The following is a 23,017-nucleotide window of genomic DNA, read 5'->3' on the forward strand; positions in this document are numbered from 1 at the left end:
TTTTTCTTCCTTTGCATCCCTTTTTGTTGCCTTTCTCACCTCTGGTGTTGAATTGGGCATTTCAGATTCTGAAGCTGATAATACATAATACTATAAGTAATTATTCATTTCAAGAGTAAGATTGTAAAAGATGGAAGTCATTTACCATTTGACCCTTTGTTGACACTTTTTGCAATGGAACTAATAACAAGGGTATCATGAGTCCCTTCATCTCGTCGGTATATAAAGTTAAAATCAAAATCGAAATGGGTGTAAAGGGCTTACAAATTGTTCATAAGGTTCACCTGGTCATCTTTCGAGTTCGATTGACTCTGAGGTGACACCTGACAGTCATCATCCAATAAGAACATGACACGTGGCAGTTAATATCACTTGCTAATGGTCAACGTTCAATTGTGGCTGGGGGATCAACATTGCACGATTTTACAAAATAGGAGGACCCAATTTGTGAATTAAATTACTGGGGGACCAAATCCGAAACTGAAGATAAACGGGGGGATCAAAAATGCAATTTTGCCTATCTATAAAGCCAAATGGCTAAATTTTTTACACTTTGTAGTTATTACTTACATTATTTCCAAAATATTATCATGTTATTAGTATTACCTACCATTAATTTTAATCGAGGCCCAAAACCAAGAGATAATAACTAAAGCCCAATGGTGATATATAATTCTTCATAATAAAATTTCTTGAAATTACCACTTCTCTATATATTAAACAAATTTAAAAACACTCAATAGAATTAACAAGTTTCGGTGAACTAATAACTAAAATGGAAACAATTGGAGAATGAAAACAAAACTAAAAGAATCCAGAGCATTACAAGATTTTCATATTGAAAAAAAGTAAATCCCAAAACTTCCCCTGAGAAGAAAACACAAAAATATAGAGTCAAAGGCTATGTTGCAGAAATTGCAACAAGTACCTTTATTTCAGAAAATATACATCCATGTATAGCCATGACCATAAAGGCACAATGCCTTAGTGCCCCACTTACTTTCTTATAATTTTGCCATGGATATCTAAGTATTGACCATAAGGTGGCTCCTAGACAGCAAAACCCATCTTCAATAAGAAGTTCATAAATTTGAGTCAAAAAAATTATCAATATTTTTTTTGTGAAAATAAAACGGACAGAAAATGAAGTAGACAATAGTATACCAATGAATCCTCTATGCTTGTAGATTCAACAACTGATCTGTAGCCTTTGTAAACCTCATCTTTAGAAGCTTGGTACGTGAGAATTTTTGAAGCCACTGTCTCATATTCAATACAATTAAGATAGTTATTTACAACACCTGAAAAAGAAGCTTAACAAAGTTATTCAACATAGAAAATAAGATTATGAAGTAGTAACTAAATGGTAGTAATTAGTTGATTTCAAACAAAATGTGAGGATAAAGAAAATATTGTAGACAACCTTCCAATGATGCAACAATGCCCCTGAAATTTTTTGCCCCAAGCTTGTGTAGATCCTCAGCAACCTAGATTGGATATATGCAAACATTTATCCCTAGAACCACAACAGCGCCCAATGCAATGAGAAAAATCTATCAACAGCTGTTTCAACAAACTCTCCTGTATGATACCCTGATAAATAATATAGCAATAGGTGATCAAGAACACACGAAAACCATATTCACAAGCTTTCATTGTTGGATATTGTTTTGCATATGTGGCACAAAATCCTACCACTCACACGTCATAATCCTGTCAGAGAACAAGGTATGAGCAAAAAAACAAAATATAAATGTCAAATAAATCTTTGTCAACATGATAAGAAATAGAAGTGATTCAAAATCCTGACCTGCAGTGAAAATGCTAACAACTATAATGGTTTCTTCCTATTTTCCAGCCAATTTTGATAAAAGTCCCATTCCCAAAGCTAGTCCTCCTGCTAACAAAGTCCCATTCCCAAAGCTAGTCCTCCTGCTAACAAAGTCCCCAATCCTCTGTTAAGCCCTTTGCCAAGAGTTGCCCCTACAGGAGTACATTGTGACCAATTATTGCTTATAAGTTACAGCTGAAACATTCTGTGTTGACCAAATGGAAAGCTTGATATTGGATTCAATAAAAGATTAAGTACATGAACATTGATACTTAGTCCTACATGAAGTCTGGTTTAATAAAACATTTTAATAAAGCTTAATAATAAAAAAAAAGAAAAACACCATGTAAATAAGATAAAATGAAAACACTTTAATTCCAAATCTACACTTTCTGAATTCATGTATAACATTACTAACAAAATATATATATATATATATATTGTTAGTAAATATTTATTTTATAATTTAAATTTATAAAAATATTTTATTCATTAATTCTGTTTTTATAAAATAAATTATTTGTTTTAGAATCTGGTATGTAAAATTAGATTTCCTATCTTTTCTAATAATATTTTGTTTTTAGTGGGTCAATGTAGTTTGTTACGTATTTGTACGTTTGTTATATATCTTTTTCCTCCTTTTTATAAAATACACACAAGCAGATTAAACAATTTGTTTTATCTCTCTAAATTTTGTCTTTTTCTTTCTTATAACAAAAAATTATTTTTGAGAGCAAGAGCATTGGTGTTTAAAAGGGTCAGGAATCCTTTCGCTGCACACGATCGAAACCAATGAATTGTCGTATCTTGGAAGAGGAGTGCAATCAAATTTTCCTACAGGTAAGGTGGGGGTGTTTTCTTTCTAAGGATAGAGTTTGCGTGCTCCAATCTAGGCTAATTAAAAATTTCTCCCTTAAATTATTTTCCTTTGTGCTTATTGTATGATATATTATATTATTGATTATGTTCTGTAAACTAAAATTATTTTGCCGCTATTGTTTTGTTATTTAGTTTAAGGCACTGCATTGTTATTTAATCTTCTAAACATATATAACTCCAAATCTACACTTTCTAATCCCTATTCTACAATACCAGTCTAACCTCTTGCAGACTCCCTTCCAAACCTAAAATTTACGAAGACATTAACTTCAAAAAAATAATTATGATGTAGCCTCTGGTTTATCTAGAAATCAAAATATACGAACCATTCCTCAAATGTCAAATATTATAATTAAGAAAGAAAATTCTGCACCGTAGTTCTAATTTCCATCCAACGATGAAGCTATCCAAAATTTACATATTGAACTGAATCGTGTTATCTAGGAAGGATGCTAACTTGTGCTTTTAAAGTTCTAAGCTTCCAGCATTATCAAAGAGGACAACATCTAAGTGGTGGGATGGGCTCATGGCGAAGTTTGCACACAAATCCCCTTTTTCTATTGAAATATATGATAACAAAACACTCCAATTGAGATTCTAAAGGATAATAGAATAAAATAAACGAAAATCTCGTTTTTTTGACTGCACACAACTTGGAAAATCGAAGAGAAAGGTGGAGGCACTCACTCAAATGTAGAGTTGAAGTGATAGAGTGAATGCTCAGTGAGGAGAAAACAATTTCAATTTGTTGAAATTTTGAACACAAGCCTTGGAAATACACCGCTCAGGCGCTTAGGCGCATCCTATAATTGTAAAAAAAAAGGAATTAGAGTAGAAAGCACTTGGAGGCCTCTTTGGCATGTTAGGGTCTTTCACTGCCTTCCCCTTGCCCACGGGTTTCCTATCCTTGGTGGCTGCTCCCTTCTTGTTCACAGCAAGTCTGAAATTCATAGCAAAATAAATAGAATAAAAAACCACAATATAGTAAAATGCACACATTTGAAATGATCACCATACCAAACAAAGATCTCAGATCTCAAATCTGGAAATTCATAAACCTTAGCTTTTCCGATTATTTCACTGAGCATCAAATTGTAACAGAAACAAACAATTCATGGTTGGATCAAAAGCGAGTGAAACTTACTTGGGATAAGCTCTCTTCAATTTTGTCTTGGCCTTTCCTCCTTTCATGAAGAATATTGCAATCACACAATCAGGTTAGTTTTTATGTTGTGAATTTGTAGAAAAATGAAGAAAATCGTTGGAAAACAAAGAGAATTGTAGAAAAACGATGAAAAATTGAGGGGAAATATATACCGAGAGTGGGGACTCACTCACTCACTCACCCTGTGTTGTGTGTCTAGCTTTGCCTCACCGTCTATTCAATTTTAATTTGGGAAAACAAGCAACAACATCAGTTTTTATAAAAATCAATGTTAACATAGACACATAACATCGGTTTTTAAAAAATCGATGTTAACAAACATCTAACAACATCAATTTTTATAAAAATCGATGTTAATATAGACACACAACGTTGGTTTTTGAAAAACGAATGTTAACAAACTCAATTTATTTACAAATATGAAATCACATTTTTTGAACATCGATTTTATAAAAAATGATGTGAAAATGACAATGTTAAAAGCGTATTTTCTAGTAGTGTGAAGCTTCACTTTGGGAGTTCCTTTCTCGATTATGGTAGGAATAAGGCTTTTGTCCCTTTAGATCTGGTAGGGAAATGTTTTATTTTGATACATTGGCACTAGGGCCGATCGACAGAGTCCAAATTGTCTTGGAAAAAGTTAAGGTTGGTAAGGATAGAATCGAATATCCTTTGGAGTAATGCTAGCAAAAATTATGTCCCAAGTAAGAAAAACACTCCAAATTTTGATTACCTCTGACTGTCTACTAGGAGTCTCATGGGAATCTTTGCTTTAACCATGATGGCCCAGTAAATTGAGAATTCAAGAAAAAGCTAAGTTACTATCAAAATGCTTGAATTGAAGAAATGCTTTAATGTACTTGTTATAACTTTCATAAGTACAAAATTCCTTGTTGGGTGTCAGGAAAGTCAATTGAGCTCCTTCAATCTTGAGTTTGATGTCATTTGGGTTCTCTCTTTTAAGATTTATATGATTGGCCAAAATCGTGTTTAGCCAAAGTTGAACAAGCCATAGAGGGCCAACTATATGTTTCATCCTCCTAGGTGCATCTATGGTTTCAACAACTTCATCCATTACCTTAAACACTAGAGCCAAGAGAAAATTACTAAGACACATATTTTCTCCAAAATGAAGAGCATGTGCTAAATTATAGCAATATATGGGAATTTGAAGAGATTGAGGGCAAAACAAGTTTGAAGAAACCTAATACATAAAAAAAGTGATATGCTCTTCATCAGATACTTCTCCAGTCTCTTTGGCATTCTTTTCGATAAAACCACCTTAAGACTTAGTGCTCTAGTCAATTTTGATTTCATTTCTTTCTTTTTGATCCTCGAATAAACCAAGGGCATAAGTTTTCCCTAAAGGTTTGAGATCAGTAATAGCATCAATATATCTATTAAAGTAGGTGAAACTGGACCACAAGGCAGTTCTGGGGCATGTAGACTTCGATTCAAGAATAAGGAGGAGGCCATTTGTGACACTTTTTGCCATGACATACATATAGTGAAAGGAAACATAGAATAGCGGGAGTAATTTAAAAAAATTTACTTCATAACTCAATATAAACTTCTCGATGGAGTAAAATGTTCACATTCACCAATTAACCAAGTTAAAACTTATCGGTAAGAATATAAAAACATGTTTTGACTCCAAACAAAGACCGTACCGGTATTACAACTGAAATTCCAATGAGAAACATAGAAGTAAATCATGTTCAACTACATATCTCAAACTAGCATATGATAAAAATAACATAAAACCCTAAGCCCTGATGTCACATCCTATCAGAGCAAAGTGTCCCAACATTCTCTAGCATGAGGTTCTCCATAACCATCCACCTAACCATCTGCTCCCACGAACATAAGGTTCAAGATCATCATTGGATCCAAACACAAACAACACACAAGGAATGAGTTATCACATTCTTAGCCAATAAAGAGAAATAAGACAACATGTAGATATACATATCATATAAATGAAATACAACTTACTTAAACACAACTCACGTCATTCCACCACTTATCGTAAAACATCATGTCTCACCACAACATGTCTCACACATTTTTACATCATTCACGTACTCAAGGATCAAAACACAATATCACTCAACTAGTCAATAATGATCAACACACAAGCATTATGTAATAGAATGTTAAGACTCAATCCTAGATGCAATGTGGTACCATGTCAGTAAAAAACCTCGTCAAGTGCTCAGGAGTACATGACAAGACAAACCACACATTGGTAAGTTAGGTCACTCTCACTAGGTGAAATCATAGGGAGACCAATCAGGGTCACGCTATTTTACTAGAATGCTTCAACCATGTGGGATTGACACAGACTTAAAGGAGTACTGAAACCGGGTGTATTTACTCTCAAGGCCTAGACTCCGAGAAGTCCATTGAGGTCTCTCCTTCCTGATTCAAATCCAACAAAAAAAACATTTTAACACACATACTCTACTTATGAACTATGCAATACACATCACTACTCAATTATTTTCAAAATCATTTTAACTCGTCATGCCTCAAAGTGATTAGACTCGTCGGGTTCCCTTAATAACGTCCATCATAAAACTTAATGCACATTAACTCGTTTCCCTTAAAGGGTTTTATAGTTGTATGATTGTATGGTCCATAGCCCACAACTCAATGCGTATAAAATCTCAATACACATGTATCTTACAATTCAACACATACTCAATTTATGACATACATCCAATCTCAATCACAATGTTATAATTCCAAAGCAACATGTTATCACACCTCACAAATCATATACATATCAAACAATATTAATATTTACATGACACAAAACATCTATATATTAAATCAAACTATATTATTTTCAATTAAAAAGATTTAATAAATAATTAAACTAAAAATGCATTAAAAGTATTTATCGTTGAATCTTAATATATTAATTTCCTTCAGTTTAATTTTATTATTTGAACTATTAATTTCTAATTTATTTTAAAAATTCATATACATATATATGTGTTATAATCATCAACGCATAATAAGCTTATGAGACCAAAACATGACAAAGAACATTTCCAACAATCTAATTCTCATGCTAATATAATGAATCTTGTCATATTCTTCATATAGATTTATGATTATTCAAGAACAAAATGCAACCCTGTACATTTGCATGGTATCATGGAGTATTATATAAAAATCTTTTCGATCATCATCAATAAGCAAAATACAGAGGTTTTTAGCAGTTAATTGAACAATAATATATTAAAATCAAATAGATATCTTGTGATACAAATATACTGAAAGCGCACTCAATTCACAATAATAAAGCAATCGGACATACAATTTATAGGTACGAGAAACACGAGAAAGACACTGATAACTGCTAATTATGAGTATATTTTGGGGTTAAATTATATAGTAACTTGTAATTTTTTTCCTAATTTTTCCTTTTTGAGCAAACAATTGTTAAATTAACATCATTTAAGTTTTTGTGCAGAGAATATTAAAAGTGATGAGTTTATGATGCTTAGTGACTAAAATAAAGCCAGGAAAACGAGCTAATTAAGGAAAGAAGACTAATTGAGGAAAGCATGACTAATTAAGGAAAGAAGAATAATTAAGGAAAGTAAAGTCGGGCTTAGTGCAAGAAGCCCACTAATTTGCACCTATAAAAGAAGAAGAGAGAAGAAGGAAAAGACACACAGAAATTCTAACAGAATACAATTCCTTATAGAAAGCAAATGCTAGAAGAAGAAGCAAGCAAGCATTGGGAGTCATTCCTTCCCTTCATTCTCTTTCTTATCTTTTCCCCCTTTACTAAATATTTCTCTTTTGCAATTGTAAAACCTCCATGAAAATGAGAGGCTAAACCCTCTTTGTTGGAAACTTGAGAACCAACTATCCTTGATATAATTTCTCTTCCTATTTATTTATAAATATTTACATTTGCATTATCTTTTCTTGTGCTTAATATTATTGTTTGTGACTTGATCACCCATTTGCATGGTAAGTTTTAGGGGTAGTGTTTGGAAACGTTATCTTCTAATAGAATTAGGAAAGAGTATATAAAAAAAGTCATCACTAGGTATAGATTGATATTTGTTTAGCCTGTTATACATCTCTATTCTTAATGTAATTTACTATTTTAGCTCTGCAAAGGGATTTGGGGAGAGAAAATAGATAATTTAGGCTCTTTCATGCGGGGGATCAAAGTTAGAGTATACTAGTAGATACAGGTGTAAATCGGAATAATTATAAATAGAGAAAAATCATTAACATTACATCAAAGAGTAGCTCTGGTAGGTTAAGTTTCCAAAATTCTCATCTTCTGAATTTCCTTTTACAATAATATTGGATTTTCTAATCTTTTCTATTCTTAATTAATTCATGTTTAATTCTTTTTTTTGTTTGATTTAATTTTCAACAATTTATTTTACTGCTTTCTATTACCTTTTCCAAATCTTTTTCTTAATTAAATATTCATCTACCTAAGTACAAATAAAGTCTCTGTGGATACGATACTCAGACTTCCGTTTTAACTTTACTACTTGGGATGAATTGGAGCACTTGTCAATCCATCAACAGACACACATTATAATCATAGATAAATTTTTAAAGCGCAAAATCGGGGAATAGAACACATCAATTTCACAATAATTTCACATCGGGATATCAATTGGCCCATCAAACACAATCAATTTGTGATTCAAAACACGAGAACATAATTGAATTTCATAAAACAATCCAAAATAACCTAAAATTGATCCTCTATGGTCCTCTACACATGTTCATTATTATCCCCAATCTTGAGTAACTCATCACTTACCTCTAAGCAGGATCACATGTGTAGTTTGGAAGCAATAATGACATCTCTAGCGATTCCCTAAGATTCGTTAAGCCTTTTGTCTGGTTGTTCTGCTAGTGTTTCCAAGCAATAGAGAGAATGAGAAGGGATTGGAGCCTCAATTTCACTATCTTTGTGCGAGGGGGCATATCTCTCTTTACAAACATTACTTCACAAATCTCAACGGTAGAAATGTGCGGAAATGAATTTTGAAGGTGATATCCAAATTTTAGGACGATCCAATGGTTAACGAGTCTGGAATCGTAGTTTTGTTGGGACAAATTTTAGTGTATGCGGGAAAAAGAGAGGATTTTGGGAGAGAAATAAGGAATAACGAATTTGGAAGAAAGAGAGAGCAAAGAACGTATGTAGGTCTATAAAAACACGTTAAAAGGGTTATTTATATGCCTGAGTACTCTGAGTCTATCATTTATCCTATTTTTCTTTATTTTATTATTTTATAAAATGAACTATATTTTACTCTTTTATTAAAAAAACAACCAATTAAAATATCCTTTTATTTTCTAAAACATCATTTTACTCTATTTATTTTTTAATACTATGAAACCCTTATTTTAATTAACAAAACCCTTTTTCTCTCATTTATTTAATTTCTAAAAACTCTATTAATTTCTAATAATTAAAACTCAATTTCAATCCAATATCTCACCCCAAAATATTTACTTAATTCAATTAATTATAAAAACAAAAAATACATACTTAATAATTATCGATGGATATTTATTTACTGAAAACTAGGGTGTTACACCATTAACATAGGCATATCTAAGCTGACCACATCATACTTGCTAAGCTAAATCAAGTCATAAATGCCTATATTCTTTCAATATTGAGCTTTTTTCGCCTCCAAATGTTTTAACCAACTGAATAAGTCTTTCTATCTTTTGGGGGTGAAGCTCTGAAAATCCCACTCTTGTCTTTCAAAAAATCGCTCCTAATACTATCTATGTGAATAAGAGGTTGTTCACCTTCATGAGTGGGAAACCAATCCTTAATTACCTCTAAGTATATATATGGGTGATACAAACCTGCAAAGCAAATAGGTTTAGTATCAAGTGTGGTTGGAAGTAATACCTAGGTCTCCCAAACTTTCCTGCATTCTTCTTCATGTCTAGGAATGAGGATTAAGTCAAAACCCCCTTCTCTTTGTGTCTTCACTACATATGTTGGGATTTGGGTGTTGGTAGAAGCCTCTTATTGTTCCATCGAAGGGTTTTGTTGAGAAGAGGAGGCCATTTGAAGTTGAAAGGGAGGTTGGAAACATGTTCTCTTTAAGAAATTAGGAGTAAGAGCACAACAACACAAGGGAGAAAATGATGAATAAGGCTTAGGGTTTAAGGAGAGAAAAAAAGGTAAAGAGATTTAACTACAATAGTTTGTATTAATTTATAAGTATCTAAGAAGATAATTTGAAATTCATTAATTTAAATTTCAAATCAATGATGAGATATGAACTAGCGTAATTAGTGTGGATAGACAATTATAGGTATATAGATGTGATCATGACTATCTTGTCAAGCACAAAAATTGTTCCATGATTGGACGTGCTCTCCGAGCTTTGGTGGTTATGGATGCAGTGAGACAAGGTAATTTACTGTAGGACCCTTCAGGAAGTTCAATACAAAAATATTATGTTCTCGAGAATCAATACTTGAACACATTATTTTTTGGGGGCATCTATTATCTCTGTTTGAGAAAATTTATAAGTTATGAAAAATCGAGTTCATTTTCGATGAGGAAGCATGCATTTGAAGAAAACCGTTTCGATAGAATATGAGTTTCAATGTTGTCTTACATAGTTGGATGGTGTTATTTCAATGAAGATGTTTTGGTAAAAGAAATGTGCACATAGAAGAATGGGACACTTAGACAAGAAGTTTGAATTTGAATTCGAGACAAAAGTTACAAGCGGTTGGAGATAAAGGATTACTCAAAGACATTAGAATGTTGTTAGATTTAAGTAGTTAGAAATATATTTATACACATGCTGAAATCATATAAATCGACTGTTATTATTAGAAGTCTATAAATAAGACATCCAATAGCCATTTTTCATTGGATTGAACCACTACCACTCAAATCCTCAACACCAACAACGTGGTACACAAAAATGGCTCTCGGTTCGAAGGTCACAGTGTAAGTATTCATCCCACTTTTAATCAAATTTCCTCTCGTTTACTTTTTTGTATTTCTCTAAACCCTTAACTCTTTTCAATCCTCATTTCTTCTCTAAACTTTACTTTTATCAAATCTTCCTTTCTTCTCAAAACCTTTATTTTTGTCAATCTCCATTTCTTTTTTTGAATTGTGTTCTTATCCAATCTCCTCCATTACTTTTTATTATCATAATTATTACTAGAACGGTTATCACATGTATAACTAACTTGCAAAAAAACCTTTCTATCAAAATTATTATAATCTAAATTACTTCTATTAAATTGTTTACCATGGATATTAGTATAGAAATTACTATCACCAATTTTATCAATACTTAGACAATTCTCTTAAAGTTGAAAACTATAATTACTTGTTCGACTAAAAAGAATTTACAATAAAAAATAAATTTTATATCTCACACTTAAACATTTATTTGTTAGTAGAATCACTAATGAAAATTGACTTCTTAGAAATATAAAATACTTTCGAAAACTTATTTATAATTTTCATGATTAACAAATACATAGTTATCTAAATCTACAAGTTTAATCAGTAGTTATCTAACTCGAACTATTTAATAAGTAGTTATCTAAATCTGTAAGTTTGCTACCCAATATTGCCCACTACTTTTTAGTGTTGATTGTAGCTTCAAGCAGACCAAACTCAAAGTCACACTGAAGCCACTTATAATAGATAAGGCACGATCAAAGGATTTTGTTCATCAGTCAGAAATCAAAGATAACATGAAATTTAAAAACCATTTCTTTGGTCGTAAGGAAAGAACCGTTATTGTCCAAATAACACACAATGAAAAGTTTTTTAAGTTTGAATTTTTGAAGGAAACAATCATGTTAATTACAAGAGTAAGTAATCTTGAATGATCATTGTCTTCATCGATGAATTATACAAGGTAGTTATCAAAGAAAATAATCATAAAAGGAGTAATCAAATCAATTGAAAAACAATTTCTTCAGCTATAGCACAAAGTCTCCATCTAAGTGTAAATCACGAGTTTTAATCCTTAGAGACATGTTAGTGCCTTATTAAGTTTGCTCACATCAAACTGTTATCGAGGGTTCAAAGGGAGTCCTACAGTTTGATGTTTTGTATTGGTTACATCATGTAGTGGTACCAGGGAGTTGTGAGTAACTACACATGATTGTGTTTCTGTACCACTTTTCCCAAATGTGGCACATCTTGTGCTTTGTTTGGATTTCAATCAATAATACAACATTTTGCTTATTTTAAAAAATCATAACAAGACTTAAATTTAAAAATTGACAAATTTTCAAGCAGAGAATAATTATATATTAAGCACAGGAAATTATTGTTAGCAATGGCAGTGTCGATTCCATGTTGTTATCTACCTTGAATTTCACTTATAGTTACATTGTTGTTTGAATTAAATTGACTTTTTTGAGAAGACTCTGAACTTTGACAATTTTGTTTCTGAACAAATGCAACTTGCCTTGGAGGAGGAAGATGTGTAATCTCACTTATGAGCATCAAAACCACAGTGGAGATAGTTGGTCTTTCTTTTGTAAGTTCTTGCACACATAGAAGTCCTATATGTATGCACCTCAATATACTCTTTTCGAACATTGGATCCTGTATCTCTAGATCTATTATAGACTTGATGTTGCCTTCATTCCATAGTTTCCATGCCTAGAAAAACAAAACAAAACTTTATTACTAATAATAATATTTTTTTTCTTGTAATATGGAGGGGATATAGGGTACAATGACCTACATATCCAACAAGGCTAAGTGATTGCTCATTGTTATAAAAGCTAGTGTTTCTTCGTCCGCTTACAATCTCTAGCAACAACACTCCAAAGCTATAGACATCTGATTTTTCTGAGAAAATTCCCTCCATTGCATATTCAGGCGGCATATAACCACTACATATAGAGCATATGCTATAAGTAATAATTAAATCACATTCAATATTTCAAGAGTGTAATGAGAAAGTACTACTCACTAAGTTCCAACAACCCTTTTCGTGTTAGCTTCATCATCATCACCACTTCTAACAATTCTAGCTAAACCAAAGTCTGATATTTTGGGATGCATCTCATCATCTAGTAAGATGTTGCTTGCTTTAAGATCTCTGTGTATAATCCTTAGTCTTGAGTCTCTATGAAGATAAAGTATTCCTCTAGCTATTCCTTCAATTATGTTGAAGCGTTTTTTCCAATCTAGTATTTTCCTTTGGAGTGGATCTACAAAACAACATAGAATACATGAAAATTAAGACCAAATTAAATATTATATATATACATGTTAAATAGTAAAACATTCTTATTTTAATTGTAAAAGTAGCATGTCAAGAGCTTAATAGTTTAAAAGAACTTTTAATCAATAATATGTATTTGGTATACAATATGAAAGCACGTAACTTGAATATTGCTTTATAGGTACTTTTCGTGCTATTTTCTGATAAAAGAACAAGTAATGTAATTTATAGATGTCATGTTTTCATTATAGTATAACACCAAAATACCAATAGAACAACACATAAGCTTTGTCTAAAATGAAATATGTAAAGAGTGTCAATAAGTTTTGATGTAAAAAGAGTAAAGAACTAACCAAATAGAAATGAATCCAAACTTTTATTTGGCATAAACTCATATACCAACATTTGTTCATCTCGTTCTATACAACAACCAAGAAGTCTCACTAGATTGCGATGTTGAAGTTTAGAAATCACAACAACTTCATTCATAAATTCTTCCAATCCTTGTCCAGATGCTTTTGAAAGTCTTTTCACGGCAATTTCTTGTCCGTTATCCAATTGCCCCTAAAATGGTAAAAGAAAAATTCTGATTTATTCAATATATATAATGTGAAAATGACAAACATCTTAATTATCTTAATTTTAGACAAAGGTTACATTCAATTAGTTGAAAAGTAAGTTAATAGTTGAAAATTGAAAAATTAACTTATTAAATTATAAGTGTTTGGTTAAACTAATTTGAAGTGACTGAAAAGTATAAAATGACAGACAAATTAATACAATCATAATTTATTTAAAAGGACAACTAAAAAATTGAATATATATATTAAGGATAAAAATGAAAAAAAAAATATAAAAAATTAGAAGATATAAACTAATGTTTTAAAAAATGTTACTTCAAGTAGTGTTTTAAAAAAACATTAAAAGTTATTTAAAAAACTTATTTATCAAATGATCAAATAAATTTTTTAACTAATAAAAAAAACTAAAAATTAATTAAAATGTCTTCGCACACCCTGTCAAGTTACCATCAATCTAGTGGGATATGGTTGTAGATAACCTTGTCACTTTAAGTATGTGATCATAGATTGAATCTGTGAGTGGTGTGAGTGGTGTGTATGAAGAGGTCAATCCATTAAATAAATTTTAATACCTTGAGAATTAATTCTTAACTTTCAACTAAGAGATACATTGATTAAAAATAAAAAATAAAAAAAAGACAAAATTACCTTGTATACCGGACCAAAACCTCCCTTGCCAAGCATATTGGCCAAGTGAAAGTTGTTTGTAGCAGTTGATAGCTTTTCGAATTCAAACAGTGGCAGCTCTTCCAGTTTAATTTGTTTTTGGTCTCCGGTAATCATGTTTTGAGGCTGATTTCCTGAATGTATTTGTGGTTGGCCCAATAAATTCAGAATACGCAAAATTTTTAAATAAAAATAACTTTGTGCTTTTCTTTCCAATCTACTTTATTTTTCATAACAATGATTCTAAAGAAGCCCGAAGTTTTGACTTTTGAAAAAATAATAAATACCAAGATCTCTTACGTACCGATATCTCACACCTTCCGAATTCTGTATGAAAGTACCAATCAACGCTATTTATGTTTGAACTTTCTATATTTTGACATAAGATTGATATGATAATCACTTTTAATTTAACACAGATCTAATTTGACATTGTTTAATCTTAATCTATAAAAAATTATTACATAATTTAATAATTAAGTTGATAAAAAAATATTATTGGATGACGTATGTAAATTTTACATTAGCGCTAACTAGTTTTCAGAATTACTTGAGAAAATGCAAGTAATTAATTGGTCTAGTCATGATCGTGTAGCTAGGATAGCTAGCAATGGAGTGCTAAAATATTTAAATAGAATAAAGAAAGTAAATTTTGTTAATTAATTAAAAAACTTATTACATAATCTAATACCCTGTTTGTTTTGTTTTTCCTACTCTCCATGTACTTTTTTTTTGGCTGAATACTCCCTCTCTTCTACAACTTATTTTCATCTGATTTTTCTTTTTATGTCTCTCTATCTTTTTTCATGACACGGTGTATCATATCTATAATTTTTTTACTGTTTTTTTGTTCTGTCTATTTTTTTTTGTTTAATAGTACTATTTTTTGCCTATATTTGTCGATTTTCATGGAAAAATTTATACCAAACAGGACATCACTTAGCTTTCATAATACATGTGATGACAATGACTTAGCTTTCGAAATGCAACAAATAATTCAATATTCACGGCCCGAACAGTGAACAGTAGCTAGTACACATGGGTTGGCTCTATGGGAATCGATTCATCATCTCTTCGGACTATTAGTGGTCATAACTCGCAAGGATTTATTCAAAAAATGTCCGCAGGCGCTGTATATTATTTAGTGATTTTTTCTGCCTCTTGACGAAGAGTTTCAACTAGTATCATGTTGGTCAATGCCCAATTATGCACAAAACTTGAATGAAATGTCATCTTGTTAGTATGTACGGAATCCTTATTGGCAAAGATTTGAAACATATCTTAACGTCTTTTTTTTTTAATTTAATATCTTATCGATACAAAACATATAATTTAGTGTTTATTCAACTTTTTTTTTTCTTTTAAGGTACAAAGTTTTAACTAGTTTTTTTAATACTCAAAATATTAACTAATTTTGTGGATGATTAATTTCACAGAAAAACTAACATTACATTTATTTAGTTTAATATATAAATTAAGAGAAGATTAGGAAAGACAATCTTGATAGGTGGTACACAGTCCATCATAATTTTAACGGTTAGATAAATCTTATTATTATAAGTCATTCTAAACCAGATTCCCCTGACCCCTTCCCAGCCATCCCTCCTACCATTGTTTGTTATTGTTAGAGGCTATTTTTGCGGCAACGTTTTGTTGTTTTTCGTTTTTCTTTGCCACTTTTACTCTCTCTTCCATTCCCTTCCGACGATCTCTCTAGCATCAATGACCCTATCAACAGACTCGGCTTCATGGGCAAAACCCAAAACTACCTGAGCGATCTTATGGTCATAATTGGCTACCTTCTCACTTTTCGTGTGTTTGGCTTAGTCGCAGTTCCTACAATCTCACTCCTCTAACCTCACAACTACCACATCCACAACTAGTTGTGAGCAATAGTATTTTTGAATCTATACCCTTTTGTCGATGCCATCAAACTCTCACTCTGTGTTCACTCTACGCTAATGCTACCACCTTCTTTCTTCTCTCTCTCTCTCACTTTCCCACCCTTGGACCTGTGTTGCCATCCAGCCCTTCCCTTCTCCACCGCAACGATTCTTTGAAACCCCACCTTGTTGCTCTCCCTCGCGATGCCCAGAACCCCTCACACGTGCTAGAAGTTCCCCGTGTTAGGACCCTCGCATGTGTTGCAACTTTTACTAGCTTTCCAATCCCAATGCATCATGGTTGAAAAGGTTCAATCTTTGTGGTAGATTTTCAATTGAGGTGCTCATAAAAATGTGGGTTTTAACTTCAACCACCTTTTATTCGTATTAGTTACTAATGTTAAGTAACATGAAAAATACTATGAAAGCAAATGAGTTATAGAAGTCGCTTATATAAGCATTCATCAAAAGAGAGTTAAAAACTCCTTTCTTTGATTAGAGATACTCTAAAATTAAACTAAGCTAAAATAAACATATAGTATTTAACTTCAATTTTTGATATCTTTGATATTAAATTCTCAAATTAAGTAATGCCACGTGATATCTTTTTTACATTTACTAGAACAAATTGCAGATCAATTTACAAACATATATATTTGATATGAGATCATAATGACAAGAATAAAAGCAACTAATTAAAGTAATATTTGTCATTTAAAAAAATTTCTTATCAATTTTAACGATAACCTCCTTCCTAGTCGTGTTCTTTCTTGACTACCCTACTGAATTTGAACATGAAACATGAAAAATTATGTGAATGCTCTTGAATTGACTTGAGAAATGACAATAAGTCAACTTTTTTTACCTGTATGCTTAGGAGTAAACTTCCGCCACAAAAGATAAGCACCGACAGCTATGATTAATGCTCCAATTGCCCCAGTAATGCCAATGAGTAATCCCATGTTTTCTCTTCTCTTTTTACCACCCGCTGCTGCTTGTTATTCAATACATTAGGGGTATAACATGCGGAAAACAAAGGTTTGATTTTACTTTTAACTATAAGAGTAAATAATGTATTTACATTGACAAATTACTGATAAATTTGTTAACATTTATAATTGTCATCTTAAAACTCATACTAACTATTAACAATTATATATAATTGATCGATAGAGTCACATCTTTTACACTATCAATACATAAAAATAACACTAATTATGAAAGTGATACTTTATTTTCATTTTGTTTTTTATTTTCCTATTAAAAAACAGAAACAGAACATGGAAACGGATAACAGGTTTTCACTAAGCATAACATTTCTGAAAGGAATGAACTTTATACTAAATATCCCCAAAATATTCTGAGTAAAAGTAGAGAAAAACATACCTGCAACTAGAAGATTTGCTGGCACACGAATGAAGAGATCAACCCCTCCATTTGGAAATTTCTGCAAATCAATCAAGTCACTATTCCAATACATGCAACCAATGTAAGGATCATATGCATATGCCAAGCAAGAGCAATTTCCTAAGCAACTTGTTCCGCATCTGTCTTGGTCACTACCTAATAATCTCTTTGCAAAGTCAGGCACTTTCATATTTTGGTACACCCGAAACCGATCTTGTTGAACATCACTCGTATTATTCAACTTGCCACAATTCAGTTGCACATTCCTCACACATCCACTAGTCCAATTTTCCCTGTTCCATTCCTCTGGATTTCTGGGCTCAAACCCCTCAAAACAGCTGCAAATTGGTAATGTTGAGTTATCACAGCTTCCAAAAGGCCCACATGTCCCATAAAGGTCACACTTATTTTGATCCACCTCAAGCTCCAGAAATATCTTTTTGTTCAAAAACTCTACCAATTTAAGTGTTCCATGTGGACTTATGGTCAGGACTCCAAACATAGAAGGGTTTTCAAAGTTGTAGGTTAGATAAGCTGTTCCACTATCATTAGGCTCAAAACGCCAGCCATATAGGTACTCAGTTGACATCCTTGGTGACCCAAGGAAGACCCTTCCATTCCATGGACCAGTTCTCCAATATGGCTTTGTTTTGTTGTACCAAAAATAGACTTCTGGAGCATCCAACCGTTCAAGGCTCCCTGTGAAGTACCCAGAAGAAGGATCTGAACTGCTTTTCCATGACACATACTCGATTTTCTTACCTGTTATGATGCACAGATAAAATATAATACGTGTATCAGATACGATATTTATACATGCTTTTTATATCACTTGTGCAACAATATCATAACCATAAGTTTCCTTTAAAGACTTGGATACTTCATACTGGTAGGTATTGGCGAAGTATGAAGGACCCAGAAGAAGGACCATAACTATTTTTCATGCACATAAGTTTCTCACCTGTTACGATGCCCTGATATGATACTTGTATCAGATAGGATATTATACTTGCTTCTATATCTCATATGCAAGTATGATTAGATCTTCATAATCATAACTTTCTCTTAAAGTCTTGGATACTACTACATCTCGCATATACGTATATTGGTGAAGTATCCAAGAGTATCATTATCGGATACAGATATGTGAAGTAAACAAAAGTATTGGTGTCTCGTAGCTTACCTGTGAGCCTGTTGGCAGCAATCTTCATCGATGGCACTGCAGCATCAGCAGGGTGTGTGAAACTGTCCCATAATGTTTTTCCATTTGTGACATCACGCAGGATCAGATTTCCCGAATCATCAAGTTGAGCAGTTGTATTGGTAGCAGTAATTGACACATTTGTTGACCATATGACCCTATTTTGTGCATTCAATACCACAAGATTCCCATCCTTGTGAATTTTGAACACCCCAGGCCCAGATAAATCACTAAGTGGTTGGTCTCTATTGGCTATCCATATGATGTAGGTTTCAGCGAGATACCAGATAGCTACATAGCGATGTGTGGATTTTTCAGGGCTGAAGAATCCTAGCTTGAAGTCACCGTTGCTTGAGATTATAGTCTCAGGGTCCCTGATGAATCTGGTTGATGTGATGGTATCATTCACAGAGATTACACCCATATAGAAGCTGGAAAATATGAGCAAAAAAATCAAGTAATTAGTGAGAGTTAGAAAACCCATGAATCTAATGGTTTTGAATGTGGAGAATCTTGACGTTCTTTGGATGATGGTGCTCTCTTTGTGAATGCTAATACAACAACTTTGGGTTTGAGGAGTTTGATTCCATGTTTGCCACCAAAATTCGCGTTGCAGTTGGTGTTCAATTGTAGTGCTACGCACCAAGATAGTGACCATACTCTCTTATGCTTTATTAGCAAGTTGACTTTAGTAGCGCGTAAAATATGCTAATTGGACGGGGAAAAAAATCGTGATTGTCTTTATTTTTTTTTCAGAAGCCAACTTGTGTACCTTGTAAGTAGCTACTTCTCCAAAAAAGTAACAATTGAACTAAGACTACAATAAATTATATGTAATTAATTAGGAGTTACTTTGGCCACATGAGATAAGCAATTAAGTGCCTGAATAAATTATATCTGTACTTATATAAATAATACTAGTTAGTAGTGTTTCCAATAAGCAATATGACAATGCTATTATTTGAGCTTACTTTTTTGGACTGGTACACTTAGTGTCAAAGCTCTATCTATAGAATTATTAAATTAATTCATTATTTTTTATGTATCGAGAATATTCTTCAGTTAACATTAGAAGACTAATTCTTCTTAATTGGGAGATACCAAACACAATGTCAATTACATTCTAAACAATAGTGCGTAAACTTCATGAAGAGAGTTACATACCAAGTGATAATCCACATTGGCAAAGACTAAGTAATCTTTAGAAGTATAAAAATATTATTATTGCGTAAAAAATAATGCGTAAACTTCAATGAATTTTTTTCCTCTACAGAACATTCTCTATACATATTATTAAGAATATTGAACCAACTGTACCAAATATTATTATTAAGTAATTCACCAGTTTCAATTTTTTAGTTTGTTTTGTTTTATCGGCTTCAAAAATTTTAGGTATAAATTAATTCATGTTAGTTGACTTTAGGTACATTTATTTTTAGAAACTTGATAGATTATTTGAACATTATAAGAAGGCCGTGTATATAGATATTTTGGGGCTTAAGACGAAAATGTTAAAAAGATCCTTTTTTTACAAGAATTTTAAAGAGACTTAGTAAATTATATAAAATATCAATTTTTATATTAATCTTCTAGCTTTTTTAACTACAAAATCATTTACAAGGGTCATTTGTTAGATCCAAAAATTGAGAAAGAAAGAAGTAGGATGCAAAATAGATATAAAATAATTTGCTTAATTTTTTTAAATAAATAAGAAAAATATACTTAAATTATTTATAATAATACTTACATCTATATTTAATATTTGTGGTCTTATTAATAAAAATAATATCAAATAATATATCATACTATAACTTAATTTATTATTTAATAATTAAAATTAATGGTAAATATTTATTTAAAAAATATATAAAAATATTGAGATCTTAAAAAATTGAGGCCTAATGCCGTCGCCTCAGTGCTCTAGTGGCTTACACGGCCCTGATTATAAGCTATAATTATTTTAAAAATAAAATTAGATGATTGTTTATAAACTTTTAGATTTCATTTAGTAACATTAAGTATGTCTTATTAAAATTAAGACTATTAAATTTTTTCGTCAAATATATATTTTGTTACATTAAAAAAATTATTAAAACAAAAAATTGATGGTTATTATAATAATTTAAAAATATTAAGAAATTACAGCAATTGTTATAAAGTTAAATAATTTTCTGGTAGAGTTGATTAAAAGAACATATATATATATATATATATATATATATATATATATATATATATATATATATATATATATATATATATATATATATATATTTTAACTCGTTGATAAGTCCTTATATAACAACTTTAAATTTATAATTAATTTATATTGCAAAATTACCATGAGAAAATACAGAAAATGACTTGTTTTGACTACCCTTATTTCTTACTTTTTGACATCTATAATTGGTTGGGTGGTGGGGTGTTCGGGTCCGTTATGTATTCAATTGTCGAGTAACTAGTAATATAGTTTCAACATATATCACGCATGCATTAAGAAATTTCGAGGAAATTAACTAGTCAAGGTGGAGAAGAATTACAATTAAGATATATTTATGAGCTTACAAAGTTACATACTAAAGAATAATATGTGAATTGACAATTGTGGTTGTTTGAAAGGAAATTGAAAAATCATTTCCCTATCATCTTAGTTTGACTCAGAAAGTATTTTATTCTAAAACTAGAAAGGGACAACAGTTATCCACATAAATTTAGTCAATTTCGCGGGAGTAGATAATTTATTTTATTTCATTTTTTTTATTATAGCTAGGGATGACTTACTTTTCAACGATGTTAAGAGAAAATTTATTTTCTTCTTTGGACTTATTGATTCAGAAATAATTTTCCATTGCGTATCAGTTATTAAATTCCGTAAACACGCATACTATTGTTTTGACTGCACTGTAAATCGTAGACCTGTTAATGAGAGACTCGGGAGAGGCAAGATGCAGAAATTAGTTTTTTTTTTCTAATTTATTTTTTAGATTTGATTTAATTTTCTAGATTTTTTTAGGATAATTCTTTAATTTTTAAAATCGATTCAATTTGATCTACCGTCTAAATTGGGTCAATATATTGATTGCACTTTATGACGGTTAAGGTCACTATCAGGTTTTAAATCATCACAAAATACATATTTTTTTAATAACATCAATTTAATTTAGACGGGATCAAATTAAATTGATTTTAAAAAATTAAATTGATTTCAAAAAATTAAAGGATCAAATTAAACACGAAAAAATTAGATGACTAAATGAAACTAAATAACAAATTAGAAGGCTAAAAATCTAATTTAACCTTAATCTAATAAATTTATACTAATTAATGAAGTTAATTTCCATGCAATTTAAAAAAATTACACTATCAACTAATGAAAAATTATGATAGGTAAAACTTTGAAAACTAAAATACAACTTTAGTCCCTCTATTTTTCAATCCATACTTGTAAACTCCTTATTTTAAAATGAGACATTTTGTCCTTGTTTTTAGAAAATATGTAATTTCGGTCCAATATTCAGTTTGCCTACATTTCTTTCTTTCTTTTATTTCTTATATTTTAACCAATTAAATAATTTCTTGATGATACTTTATATGATAATATTAGGTTTAGAGTTCTACTGTATCAAAGTAAAAGAAATAAAACATAGGTAAATTGAGGATGGAGCAAAAATTGCAAATTTCTAAAATATAGGAACCCAAATGTCTTTATTTAAAAATAAAGGGATAAAAATTATGAATTAAGTTTAATAGGGGGACCAAAGATGTATTTAAGACAACTTTTAAAGTATATTCCTGGTAAAAACATCACGCGTAAGAAAATAAATTTATTTCTTCTAATCAAGACATGCATACAACTAAGGATGTTCAAGAGCAGTGTTATTCTTGATCTCAGTTTTCACTTGCCATAATGTCCTACAACACTATGCGTGTTTAAGGAATTTAATATGTTAGTGCTTACACTTAAGAAATAAGTATTCTTTAGGCCACTTCTGATACACCTTTAATCTCCTCATAAGATTAATAAATACCAAAGTATTCTTTAGTCAATAAGCCATTTTTGGCTTTCCAAACAGAAGTTTGAATGTATACAAGTTCAAATAAACTCTCAAAGAGAGGATGTACAATTAAGCACAATATTACAAGACATGCATAGCAAAGG

At 31.1% G+C, this 23,017-nt stretch overlaps 1 protein-coding gene and 1 long non-coding RNA gene across 3 annotated transcripts; both read right to left on the reverse strand.

Annotated features, from left to right (window-relative positions):
- Positions 1-797: 797 nt before the first annotated feature.
- Positions 798-4,040, reverse strand: LOC102667603 (uncharacterized). Its single transcript, XR_418781.4, has 6 exons — positions 3,855-4,040; positions 3,398-3,650; positions 1,811-1,983; positions 1,424-1,713; positions 1,165-1,301; positions 798-1,068 (listed from the first exon to the last, which is right to left on the reverse strand). It is a non-coding gene; the product is annotated as an uncharacterized lncRNA (long non-coding RNA).
- An 8,129-nt stretch (positions 4,041-12,169) lies between these two features.
- LOC100811896 (G-type lectin S-receptor-like serine/threonine-protein kinase At1g11300) lies at positions 12,170-19,540 on the reverse strand. Of its 2 annotated transcripts, none has more exons than XM_006599125.4 (8): positions 18,841-19,540; positions 17,637-18,419; positions 17,116-17,238; positions 14,350-14,501; positions 13,474-13,684; positions 12,866-13,106; positions 12,635-12,785; positions 12,170-12,549 (listed from the first exon to the last, which is right to left on the reverse strand). In XM_006599125.4, the coding sequence occupies exons 1-8, from the start codon at positions 19,514-19,516 to the stop codon at positions 12,244-12,246; spliced, it is 2,643 nt and encodes an 880-aa protein (XP_006599188.2). In that variant the 5' UTR covers positions 19,517-19,540; the 3' UTR covers positions 12,170-12,243. The 2 variants fall into 2 exon arrangements, with proteins under 2 accessions (XP_006599188.2, XP_006599187.2); XM_006599124.4 differs by having other exon boundaries at positions 17,116-17,241; positions 18,841-19,538.
- Between the last annotated feature and the right edge of the window lie 3,477 nt (positions 19,541-23,017).

The sequence above is a fragment of the Glycine max genome, chromosome 16 (genome assembly GCF_000004515.6).
Source record: "Glycine max cultivar Williams 82 chromosome 16, Glycine_max_v4.0, whole genome shotgun sequence".
Taxonomy (NCBI): domain Eukaryota; kingdom Viridiplantae; phylum Streptophyta; class Magnoliopsida; order Fabales; family Fabaceae; genus Glycine; species Glycine max.